General features: G+C 43.0%; 1 protein-coding gene across 1 annotated transcript in view; it reads left to right on the forward strand.

Moving 5' to 3' along the window:
• Window positions 1–12,885, forward strand: part of SDC2 (syndecan 2) — a 59,405-nt gene that overhangs the window by 43,158 nt on the left and 3,362 nt on the right. The window contains exons 2-4 of the mRNA XM_035546168.2: window positions 3,591–3,702; window positions 10,635–10,768; window positions 12,585–12,720. Coding sequence (XP_035402061.1) covers window positions 3,591–3,702; window positions 10,635–10,768; window positions 12,585–12,720 — 382 coding nt within the window. The remainder of the gene's footprint in view (window positions 1–3,590; window positions 3,703–10,634; window positions 10,769–12,584; window positions 12,721–12,885) is intronic.

Raw genomic sequence — 12,885 nt, forward strand, 5'->3', positions numbered from 1 at the left:
TTCCAACTTATCTTTTGTGGACACCCTGGAATTGGTCCACGGGCCCCCATGGATTCCCAGCTGACAAGCAAGAAAACGTTTGTCGAGCAAATATTAAATCAAATTCATTTTACATAGCATAAAATTGCGAAGCTTAGCTTCAGTGCTTGATATTCACTTAAGCACCGCGATGTATTCTTTTATTTCTATTAACTGGCTCTCATTTTTCTAAGCTTAATCTCCACAGAATTATTTTTAATGTCTGTGCAAAAATGTTAACTCTTTTTTCTTTCTTATTATTTCTTAAGACAATTTCTGTTCCAAGTGGGCTAAAGGAGTTGTGTGCTGCTGAGCAACTGGGAAAGGAGACACAAGCTGAGGGTGTAGAGGGGATGCTCCCATCCTGACTCTGGTAGCCAGCTTGCAGAGAGACTACACGGGGACAGTGCAGTGCATTTGTCCGTGCCAATGCCCGGGGATTTTTAAGCCAGGGATTGCTTCTTTGCCCTTCTGCTTTGAGAGGGGGCTTGTGTCCTGCCCAGGTTCCACAGGAGAGACCATTCATAATGGAAATGGGCTGAAACAAGGGACTTTCTGTCCAGAGAAGCTGCAAAGCGTCTTCCTCAGATGGAGCTTGAGGTCTAATCTGGGTGCACTTGGGGTTCACTCTAACATTTATTTCTCCATATAGTAAACAGTGTACTAGATCTATAAGAGTCTGTGGGGAACAGCTTTCTCATTCTGATGGAGTCGTGCCACCCACAACACAAGATATTCAATAATTTTTCACACTGTATGTCCTTTGCATCCCCAGAATAAAAGACAATGGATGCTAAAATTACTGCTGAAAACTACCCAGGCGTTTCTTCCATTTCTGTTCCTCTGTTTTCAGCTGATTTAAAGCTTACGAACATCTCGGCATAGCTAGAAAAGAAAGCTTTTGGCAGCCAAAAAGCCATAAATCATTGAAAGAAATGGAGTGAATATGATGGTAGGGAGCCTGGCTGAGTAGGGCACTCAAAGCTTGGGCTGGGTTTGGTTGGCTGCTGAGCTGTCTTTCAGAAACCGAGTCTTTGGAAGAACTTGTCCAGGGTCTTTTCAGTCTTTGACGACTCCTGTGAGGCTGGGAAGAGCAACAAAACAGGGTTGTTTGTTTTGGAGGAGGGGCATTTGCTTGTTGTTGTTGTTTGATTTGTTTTTTCTCTTTTTTTTTTTTTATTGTTATTTGTTCAATTCTGCTAAGTTTGCTTCTGATACAGACAGAAATGGGAAATGGCCTGGGGAATAAATAAGTTGATTGTTAAGTTTGTATTTTTATTCAATAGTAAAAATTCCGGGCATGGATTTGGGATGCCTCTGTTCTCACGCAGACCTATTTTCATTCATTAGCATTTGCAAACCCAGGCGGCTTCTCAGCCGTTGCCAAATCCTATTGGCAATTTCCATTGTTACAAAATTTCTACAGGTAGATCATATTTTTTTTCTCAGCTTGGAGTTGGTAATATTTATTATCCTTGATACCTTTTCAATACTGTGTGTCTTTTCTGTGCTCATTGCCAGCCACCTGCATTTCCTTTTAATAATGTTTTGTTTTTTCCTGCCTGATGTTGAGGAGCGGGCTGTTTTTACTGGGATGGTGGCCGAGAGTAAAACGGGGTGAAGTGGCTTGTTCCATTGTCGCCGTCCGATCAATAGCAGGATATTTGTTCTGCACTGGGGAGTTGTTTTCCTATACGGAAGCGGTCTCAGCTGAGTCTTAATTACAATACCACCTTTGCACCTACCGAGGCACTTGAAGGCTTCCTTTGGAGACATCTTTTAAAGGAATTGAGTCATTGATGGTGACCAGACATCGTCTTGAATTTCTGCTTTGGACTGCAGCCAGCTGTAGGCAGACCGTGTGAACTAGAAGCAGCAGCTGAGAGCAGGCCTTTTGTAAACCTATCTTAAAAACAGTCGCCGTGTGTCCGTCTGTCCATCCGTCACCCCACCCCATATCCCACAGGTAAAAGGTGCAGTACCAAGAGCAGACTTTGACCAAGCACCATTTGATTTTTCTCCTCTTTAGAAGAAAAAAAGGGTAATACTGTTTTAGTTCAGAGCTGTTAGAAGAGCCTTGGGTACTGACAGTGTAAAGGTCTGTCACTCTGATATACTCTTATTTTTTTCACCTGAAGGGAAAAAGTTACCTTAGAAACTCAGATTTGGGTCGTCTTATACATGAGTTACACCTTTCACAGTTTATTACCTCTTTAGGAAAGCTGTAGTGAATATTTTGTTGAATAAAATGGCCAATCAATGCCATGCAGTAAAAAGTGATCACAGTTGGAAACTCTTGGGACTCAGAATGGAGTTTTGGGTGATTATGTGAGATGCATGTTGGCGTAATATTGCACTTTGCCTTATAACTCACAGAGTCCCAGGACATCTGAGGATGGCAGGGCCCTCTGGAGCCACCCGGTGCCACCCGTGCCCAAGCAGGGACACCCAGAGCAGGGTGCCCAGCACCACGTCCAGGCGGCTTCTGAAGGGCTCCAAGGAGGAGACCCCACAGCCTCTGGGCAGCCTGTGCCAGGGCTCCGTCACCCGCACAGCACAGAAGTGCTTCCTGAAAAAACTCCATTGGCAACTGCCATACTTCTCCTTTTTTCAACAAGTCGTGGCAAACATGTTCACAAAAAAATGATGGTGAAATTACTAGCAGTCATAGAGGCAGGTACATTCTTGGTAATCAAAGCCACATAGCTGCCATAGGGCAGTTTATGCTCTGAGGAATCACAAGCTGCTATGGAGGAAGACAATTTCTAATCTTTCAAAGCCCGAATTGTCAGTCTAAAGTGATTATTGACACCTTGTTCTATTGGTGGCTCATTACAGCAGAATCTGTCTTTTGTGGGGAAATAACTTGTAGACTTGTGGTGGAAGTCACAAGAAGCCAATTTTTATAGCCTGTTGAAGCTAAAGCTAAATTTTAGGAGAGAGGCCTCGATTTAGAAATTGAGGTAGGTCGCCTAACCAGAATTTGGTAGATGTGCTATCGATCCATCTGGAAATGTCATAATCCTTAATCAACAGCATTGTCTTTTAAATATTTGTATTTTGTAGGCCCTGTTGTTCATTCTAACTTGTAAAGAGTTTAGCGAGGTTTGGCTCGATGTACATCAGAGATGTTTCCTGATACGCACTCTTATTGCTTCCCATTTGAGATCGAATGACTGACTTCAGATGACAGCCCTTAGATTTGTATACTTGAGGTCTTGACAGAGGGTTTCAGTCCTGGGATTTGCTTCTTTCTTTTTACAGAAGTACTTCAGAGTGTATTGCAAATCCTGTTTATTCATTCATGCATTTAATGAGATGAAGTGTGATCTGAAGGAGACTTGCTTCCCACAGATTGGATAGTTTCTTAGTTTTCATTGGGTAGCCTTGGATATTTTTTATGCTATGATTTTTACAAATTTCGTTAACGTATTCAACAAATGCGTTGCATAAACTGAAAATATAAACTGTTCAGTATACTAACATCAACCTTGGAAATAGGAGAGAAAATTAAGCCTGCTATGCTAGAGAACTGTTATCTTTCTAACCATTCACTTTTATCTGTTTTCCAGAGAGCAGATTTGACCTCTGATAAGGATTTATACCTGGACAACAGCTCTGTTGAAGAAGCATCAGGCGTCTATCCAATTGATGATGATGATTATTCTTCTGGGTCAGGTTCAGGTAAGTTAACATGTCACAATTTGATTTTTAAAAGAAATAATACAGTTGTTTAAGGAAAAACTGTGCAGTTTTCCTGCGTGAGCTGGATATCCTTTCAGTATCATCATCAGTGCTCTATTTACAGAGCACTGAGCACCCCTGAGGCCTGGGTTTTAAATATTAACTTTCTGCTCTTACTCCTTAGTTGCATCATTTCGCTCCTCCCCCCTGCATGTTATTTTCTCTCTGCTCTCCCTCCTTGTTTCTGCGTAGATCTCTCTGGAGTTTAGAAGTAAGGATTAGAGAAAGCTTACTTCTCCCTTGGCATAATGCTAATTTAGCAGTCTGTATGAAAACATAGCAGCAGCGATCTTGTTTTCTCTTATATGCTTTCAGGTTCACGTAAACAGTGTCCATTTATTTGTTGTTGTTCTTTTAAATTTAGAAATCTGGAAACTGCCAGACACATGACAGTTTTCTCTGAGTTAATTACATCCATATAGTGGATAAAGAAATTCATAAACATAACATACTAAGTTCTCAGACTTAAACACTCATTAGAGGCATGTAGCTAGCTCATCATTTTTCAAAAAAACTGTCAGTGAAACCTCATTAATCATTTCTCTTAGAAAGCCTCTTTATGGAACGTCTTCTAGACTGGCTGGGAGACTCCAGCTTTTAAAAGCTAGGTGCAGGATTGTATGGTAGATCTGGAAGAGACGTTTCCTTGTTGCTGTTAGTGTTTGCTGTGCTATTGTGGTCCCGTGTATTTTCCAAGTTTGTTACTTGTTTATTTGGTGTTGTGCTTTTTGTAATCTGTCTTTCGATGTTTATATGTACTTGTGAATCTTTAAAGGTCAAGCCCTTCTTTTGTAGCACCTTGTCTTTGCTGCAGTTGTAAGCCGCAGCTGAGATTTTTCAGAGGGATTTTTTTTTTCCTTTCTTGTGGAGGTTCAAAGACTTGTTAAAACGAGGTCTGCAAAAGTCTGATTTTGCTGTCAGACAAATTCAGGCTCATTGGCCACCGTCACCTGAGTGATACCCAGCATTTTAAAGCCTTCCACAAGGTGAATTTTACACTCCAGTGTGATCAGAGGCTTAATCAGACCTCCTTGCTGCAGACATCTTTGAGGGAAAATTTCAGATTTCATCTGGGGGGGAGGAGGGAAGACGATTTACAATTCAGTGACTTCATACAGTTCCCAGGACTGTCTAAGTAAAATTCTGATCTTTGAGAAAATTGCCATCCCATTCTGTCATGTCTTCAGGTGCTGGTGACTTTGTAAGCCTCGGTGAAAGGAGATAGGTTGAGCATGAACAGAGTTATGGAGAAGGGTCTATTTTCGTTTGTTTTCATCTGTCTGTGACATTTTAGCAATTTCTTATATGGAAGATTCAAAACACATCCCTTCTTTTGAAGTGGAAAGACTTCAAAAGAACTGGCTTCAGACTTCCTTAACCCATCTAAGTAGAAGAAGCGGATCCTGAAGGACAGAAAGTACCTCTAGACATCACCAACAGTAATGCCTTTACTTTCTCTTCTCTCCTTTCCTGTGCTCAGCTTTGAGCTATGGATGGAAGATGGAGTGCATAACGCACTGAGAAAATTGAGAGCTCTGGCACCTCATGCGACCTCTGGCAATCTCTCTTTCTTTCCTGTAAGGAAGTCAAAGAAGTCTCATAAGCTGAGACTATATGGATAGCCCTCCAGAAAGCACATGTGACAGTACCACAATCTAATCCTTTTGAACAAAGGAAGAGGTCTAAGTTCGAATACTCTTCTGAGCAATGTTCAATCCTTAAGAAAAAAAAAAATCTCAAAAGGGAAGGAAATCGTCATCCCCTTTCCCCTGCTTAGCCTCACAGCCTACACCTAGGAGAGTGAGTCTAGATATATTTACTGCTATCTCCATTTTGTGAGGTTGAAAGTGTCCTGGGGTTGTACCAACGATGAATTTTCCTCATACTGTGTTGAATGTGGCTTCCTCTACTTGATACTCAGTGATGTAGTGTTCCTAGCTGCAAGAGACTTCCTACGCAAGACTGGTTTTCTTGCTATGTAATTCCACTCCAAGCAAACAGATCCAAGATGACAATGTGCTGACTCCTTTCCTTGGTATGAAAATTGCTAGCTGCCACCAGGCCTATGGAGATAGACAGAAATTGTCAGCACCACTGTTAATGCCCTTGCAGGTTTGCAAGTGGCATTAACATAGGCAAATGTCACTGTAAGTATGACACATTTCAAACTAAAATTTGGCTGAGGGCTTTTTCTAAGGAGATCAAAAAAGGTGATGGTGGCCTGCTTTTTTTTTTTCCACTTTTATTTTCTTTCATAGCCTTTTTATTCTTCATGTACATTCAGTTTCATTTACCTAACTGTTCAGTCTGAATCCTTTGGTCAACAGTTCTTGAAGGAGCTATGCCTGCTTCCCTGTGGTCCTGTATCAACATCTGCAGTGAATTAATGAGTGTATTGTTTCCTTCTTGCAGTGTCCTTATCTGAGGAGATGCCTCTTCCATCATCACTTGTTTTAGTGTATGTGTTCATATATAGCATAATAACGAAATCATAGAATCATACAGTATCCCAAGTTGGAAGGGACCCCCATGGATCAAGTCCAACTCCTGGCTCCACACAGCACCACCCCAAAATCAGACCCTATGTCTGAGAGCGTTGTCCAAACACTCCTTGAACTCCAGCAGGCTTGGTGCTGTGACCACTGCCCTGGGGAGCCTGTCCCAGTGCCCGACCACCCTCTGGGTGCAGAACCTTTCCCTAACCCCCAGCCTGACCCTCCCCTGTCCCAGCTCCATGCCGTTCCCTCGGGTCCTGTCGCTGTCCCCAGGGAGCAGAGCTCAGCGCCTGCCCCTCCGCTCCCCTCGTGAGGGAGCTGCAGGCCGCCATGAGGCCTCCCCTCAGCCTGCTCTGCTCTGCGCTGAGCAAACCAAGGGACCTCAGCCGCTCCTCATGTGTCTTCCCCTCTAGACCGTTCACCATCTTTATTGTCCTCCTTTGGACACTCGCTAATAGTTTTAAAGTTTTCCTGCTTATACACAACTTGAAATGTTATTAACTACTGGTATTTTTAGCTATGGCATGAAAGATCTTAACTGAGCTCTGGTCTTGCCTGGCAGTAGCTGCTAAGCACCATGACTACCCTTATGTCCAGGAAAGGCACCATCTCTACTAGGTTTGTCTGCAAGCTCTTTGGAAGAGTATCTGATTCTTGGGTCTTCTCTTAAGCTATTCCTGGTCTGTGCAATACATATCAGAATCTGGTTCAGATTTTTGCTTCCCCTTCTCCCACCCTAATAATTCTTGGTCAATAGCAGCCTGAGTTGAGAATGTTTTAGTTATCTCAGGATGAACTGGGTCTACACTGACATTGTGGCTGGGGACCGTTCTTGGAGGCCAGTTATGGTGGTAGGGCTGGAGCTCCTCCAAGAAATCCAGAACAGGAGTCCTTCTCCATGGCTGGACAGCAGTTTTGGAGCCTGATGGCAGGGTGGTGGTGGGTCTACGGTTATTCTTTCTTCAAGTCTTGGATTTTATTTTTTTCTTCCTCATGTGAGAATTAACAGAGACAGGACATGCATGCACACTGTTTCTTTCAGCTACAGCTCCCTGATAGGGCACAAATATTACGGTCATAGTGTCATCCCTGGTTGTCTAATGCTGTATTGATTAAGGGTTGGGCTGGAGGCTTGTCATGTGAATCAGAGTGAGATAAGCCTGCTAAAAAAGTGCCAGTCAGGTATGTGTCACGATGATAGGGATGGAAGGTGTGAAATCGATGCTGGGTCTGTCTGTGCCCACCTTATGCCAGGCTTGCTCATGGTGGCAGTACTCCCAGAGGGAGATGTGCAGCAGCAAACAGTCGTGATGCCAAAAGATAGTGTGAAATGCTTGGATTGTTTGGTAGGAAGAGTTAATCACTGGCTACTTGGCAAGTAAGAGTGCTAACTACCATCGGCTTTTTGTAGTATGCAGTAACTTAAGCTGGCACAGTCTTGATTTGCTGACAAGTTTTCTCAAGCAGCAAGAGGGTTAAGGAGCATTTGTGTTCCTATTATCCAAGGGCAAGCTAGTAGTTGGCACATCACTGAGGACTGTTTTAGATATTTCCAATACTACAGCACAATCTAGAGCTATTTTGTCCACAGTGAAGATAGTTGGGAATCCTGAAGAAGCTGCAGTGCATAAAAGATGGTAGAGAGCTCTCAACTCTTTACTGGAGCTGAGAGAGATGGATATGGATTTCATTACTGCAGGGTTCTTGTGGTGCTGTCACTAAAGGGGCAGTATCCACTTGTAGAGGATCTCAAGGCAGTTAATACCCGGCACTGTCTCCAAGCTGGCTAGTTCCAGAAACCTTCTAAAGAGACAGTGATTTTCAAGAGGAAGAAGTGAACTCTTATACTCCGACCATTTCCCAGTATTCCTCTTAACAGCCTAGTATGAAGTTATGTTCATGACACTCTGTACAATTTTTCTTTTCTACTTGGATTTGGAGAGGGGGACTGATCTGTTTCGTCGTTGTTGATTTTTTTACTTTTAGAGAACACGATACTCTATAAAACTCTACTCCTATGTTGTGGAGAGCGTTAGAGAGGTTTTCTGTTTGTGTTCGGTTTTGATCTCCCAGTCCTATTTACAGGTAATTCTGACAATGTTATGGTCTGCTTAGGAAAGGAAATGCCTTCCTCTTGTTTAGACCTACTCCATGCCAAGCATAGACCTGTCTAGATAAAACTAATCATAAAGCAGGAGCTATGGGGATGTGTCTGAGCCAGTACCTGAGTCAGGCTTAGAGGACAGCAGCCTCAGTGTTTTGGGGATTGTCAGGACTTCCCTGAGGCCATACGGAGGAGGAGTTGGGTCCCTTTGGTGCAAGTCTAGCAACCAGTCCAGAGGTTAGATTAGTCACCCAGTTGTTGAGAGACCTGAGACCTGTATCCTCCGTAATCAGAGAGTTTCAGACCTGTAACTCTCACCATTTTATCTGGCAGATAGAACTATTGCCTGAAGCAAAGGTGGCATTTAAGAATTCGGAGGAGCAGTTGTGATTAAATGGGATTTATCATTTCATAGAGGAAAAAAAAAAAAGAAAGAAAAAGTTCTGTACTCTCAAAGTCTGTTTTATCAGATCTCTAATCTGATCATAAATTTTAATTTCCCTGACTGTGAAAGTCTTGTATAATTTGGAGGAACTTGGAAGGTAAAGCAGGCTGAACTATCCATTGGGCTCTTATTTCTCAAAGAAAACTCTTGAGGCAACGACAGAAAAATGTTCCTGTTGGATGCCTTTCTTCACCTTTGTTTTGCAGCAGGATGTTGGTTTTTGATCTTTGAGTAGCATTTCAGGAAAGCACCTGATTCTTGTTGTGAGGTCTTTATTCTGAAGGTTGCATTGTAATTTTGGTATTTCTGAATAGTTTTCCGGTGATTCTGTGATGGCAGCTTTCATACACTACTTTTTTAATTATTTCACGTTTTCTTTCCTACTGTACAAGAGTTGTCTGAGTTACTGTCTTGTTAACACCCTTTCTTTCAAAGCTTGAAGGTACATAATTTAAACTTCTGCTTTTGTGCTTGGATTTTCAGCCTTTCTCTAGAAAAATAAGATAAAAGTCAGTTTGGAACAAGTGAGTCATACTATTCTGTTGTAAGTTGATATATTTTTATTTGTTGGATATTGCTCTTACAGACATTTGCTGGACATATTACCCAATAGTTATTTGGGTAACCGTCGTCTGTAATGAGCAGAACACATTGAGATTCCTAAGGAGAGGTCCAAGAATAGATCTATTCTTTTCCTCTTTCAGCCCTAGCAATAATTTAGGCTATTGTCTGTGTCTTCTCCCTTCCAGTATCACTGAAGGATATTTATTAGACCTGTCCATCCTGTCCATTATCTTATTCTAAAGGAGCCTTCATACTCCAGCAGGGCTTTGAATGTTGAGGAAATGAAATGTAAGGTCATCTTTAGGTAATTTTTTGTCCTCTTAGCCTTTATGTCAAAAGAAAAAGGCTTTTGCATTATGTGGAGTTGAGAAATATGTGAATTCCTGGTGACTGAAATATACGCTAGTAACAATATTTTCGTAGACAGAAGCTACTCGGTTTTTATAGTTAAGGGTTTAACAGGTTTGCTATAGAGGAGGGGTATTTTTGTTGTCAAAGCAGTGCATCACAGGGAAAAACTGCCCGGTTCACATAGTTTAAGTCAAACCAGAAGCGAAGAAGTGCATCAAGTGATTTATGACACGTAATTAATTGGCAATCATTGAACTATACCTTCAGGATCAATATCAGTGACACAATGGATAACCACACTATCAGCCACGTGCGAAATGGTAACATGCAACTACAAATTTCCAAGCCCATTCTGCAACTGATCCCAATACCTCCCACGTGCACTCAGACTTGGTTGCACACTCACATCCCCCTCACAGGCCAAGATGTTGCAAGCCCCCCTCGTCTGGGCGTGCAGGACCGCCTGCCCACACACCCCTGCTGTGCCCCAGGGTGCTGGTCCCCATGGGAGACCTGGAGGTGCCACAGGGCCCTCTCAGACAGGGTCTCACCAGCTCTGGCTGCTGCTTCCACTGCAGGGTTCCTCCCCCTGTTACAAGTATTCATGCATTTTTCATCCTTCCTTTCAGACTGGTTTCTTCTGTTTCAAAAGCATCATTGTAATTTCCTGGTTACTGCTTAATCCAGCTGATGGTCCCCTTCCTCTTTAATGGGATCAGCCGGGGTAAACGTCCCCCTGATGGTTTAGGGCACACTGGTTGCACTCACATTTTTATCTTAACAGGCATTGTTTTCTAGGCCATTTGACAAGGGTTGGTTGTACGAGCACACCTACCCTCAAAGTTGTAATAAAAATGTAATAGGACTGGAAGAATTTCACAAGTCAATGAAATGTCATCTCTTTTGTCTCCAGGTGCTGAAGAAGATGAGGATAGCACAGTGATAACAACATCCAGAACAGTTCCAAAGTTACCAACAGCTAGTGATGCATCTAGAGCTGAGACCACCACGGTGAAAATGCAGACCAAGATGCCTGCACAAACAAAGGTGCGTGCATAAAGACAGCACCATTTAAAACGGTCCTGCTATACCCCATTGATGCCTTGATGTTAATTTTGTTTGATTTATATCAGTTGAAAAAAGAAAAAAACACAAACTATTTATTTAGGATAAAATATTAGGCGATATTGGATATTAGGAGAAATTTATTTACTGAAGGGGTTGTGCCACGTTGGAACAGGCTGCCCAGGGAAGCTGTTGAGTCACCATCCCTGGAGGTCTCCAAGAAACCTGTAGACATAGAACTTAGTAGCATGGTTTAGTGGTGGGCTTGTCAGTACTAGGTTGAAGGTTGGACTAGATGATCTTAGAGGACTTTTCCAACCCAAACGATTCTATAATTCTATGATTTAATGTTACTGCAGCCTTTTAGAGGAGTACAGAGCTGCTCAATTTCATTTCTACTAGGAAGTCTGTGTAATAACAGCTGGATTTCTCATGAAAGAAGAGAGAGATTAAAAAAATAATTATGATACACAAAACACAATTTTTCATGATACCTTTGAATCTGAGCTCTATCTGTTTTACAGCTTTCAAAGAGTTATTCCAAAATTCAACATGAAACTTCCCTTCTCAAAGGAAAACTTTGTGTGGTTTGACTGTGATTTGAATACTTTCCAGGTTCCATTTAGTATTTCAGTGTTTTCTTCCATCACCATAGGTAATATTTTCTAAGTTACCCTCTAAGGTGTTTTGAGTATAACATATCTGATGTATTAATTTCAGAATTGTTATTTTGAGTGTGAGGTCCTGTATCTGGGCTGGGGCAATCCCAAGCACAAATACAGGCTGGGCGGAGGATGGATTGAAAGCAGTCCTGAGGAGAAGGACCTGGGGGTGCTGGCGGATGAGAAGCTCAACATGAGCCATCAATGTGTGCTTGCAGCCCAGAAAGCCAACCGTATCCTGGGCTGCACCAAAAGCAGCGTGGCCAGCAGGGCGAGGGAGGTGATTGTCCTCCTCTGCTCTGCTCTTGTGAGACCCCACCTGGAGCCTGCGTTCAGCTCTGGGGCCCCCAGCACAAGGACATGGGCCTGTTGGAGAGAGTCCTGAGGAGGCCATGAAGATGACCAAGGGGCTGGAGCGCCTCTCCTATGCAGACAGGCTGAGGGAGCTGGGGTTGTTCAGCCTGGAGAAGAGAAGGCTCCAGGGAGACCTTACAGCGGCCTTCCAGTGCCTAAAGGGGGCCTACAGGAAAGCTGGGGAGGGACTTTTTGTCAGGGAGTGTTGGGATAGGACAAGGGGGAATGGCTTTAAACTGAAAGAGGGGAGATTTAGGTTAGATATTAGGAAGAAATTCTTCACTCAGAGGGCAGTGAGGCCCTGGCACAGGCTGCCCAGAGAAGCTGTGGATGCCCCATCCCTGGAGGTGCTCAAGGCCAGGCTGGATGGGGCTTTGGGCAACCTGGTCTGGTGGGAGGTGTCCCTGCCCATGGCAGGGGTCTGGAACTGGATGGGCTTTAAGGTCCCTTCCAACCCAAACCATTCGATGATTTCATTCAGAGGCCCAAATTCCTATAAACATAGACAATGTTTAACAGCTGTTTGCTAAATATATTTTTGGAGGTTTTAAAATTCTGGATAGTGTTTTTCATTCCAACATCATGACAACGATTAGATCCATTTTCAGCGTCTAAAACAGCTTTCTGTGGTCAGAAAACAACCCATGTGCTGTGACTGTCAGTACTGTGAAGCACATGAGTGGGGCCACCAAAGTTTTGTGGCTGCCTGTGGCCAACAGCGACTGTGCAGACTTGCAGTGTTCCTGTCTGTAAGGGCTGCTCTGTTTTTGTTTCTGTGCTAGTCACCTGAAGAAATCGATAAAGAGGAAAGGCCTGAGGTGGATGCCAAGAAAAAGAGTGACGAGCCAGGGGATGACACTGACGTGTTCACCGAAAAGCATTCAGAAAACCTATTCCAGAGAACAGAAGTTCTGGCAGGTAAGGTGTAGTTTGTCAAGATCCACCTCACCAAAAATAACAGAAAATATAGGGCATCCATATCAAATAACACAAACTCAGCATGTGTTTTCTTGGTAGATTCTTGAACATATACGCAGAGGGTAGCCAGGGTTTGATTTGATGAGAATGAGATGGGCATCTTCT

This window comes from Cygnus atratus, chromosome 2 (assembly GCF_013377495.2).
Source record: "Cygnus atratus isolate AKBS03 ecotype Queensland, Australia chromosome 2, CAtr_DNAZoo_HiC_assembly, whole genome shotgun sequence".
NCBI classification, from domain to species: Eukaryota; Metazoa; Chordata; class Aves; order Anseriformes; family Anatidae; genus Cygnus; species Cygnus atratus.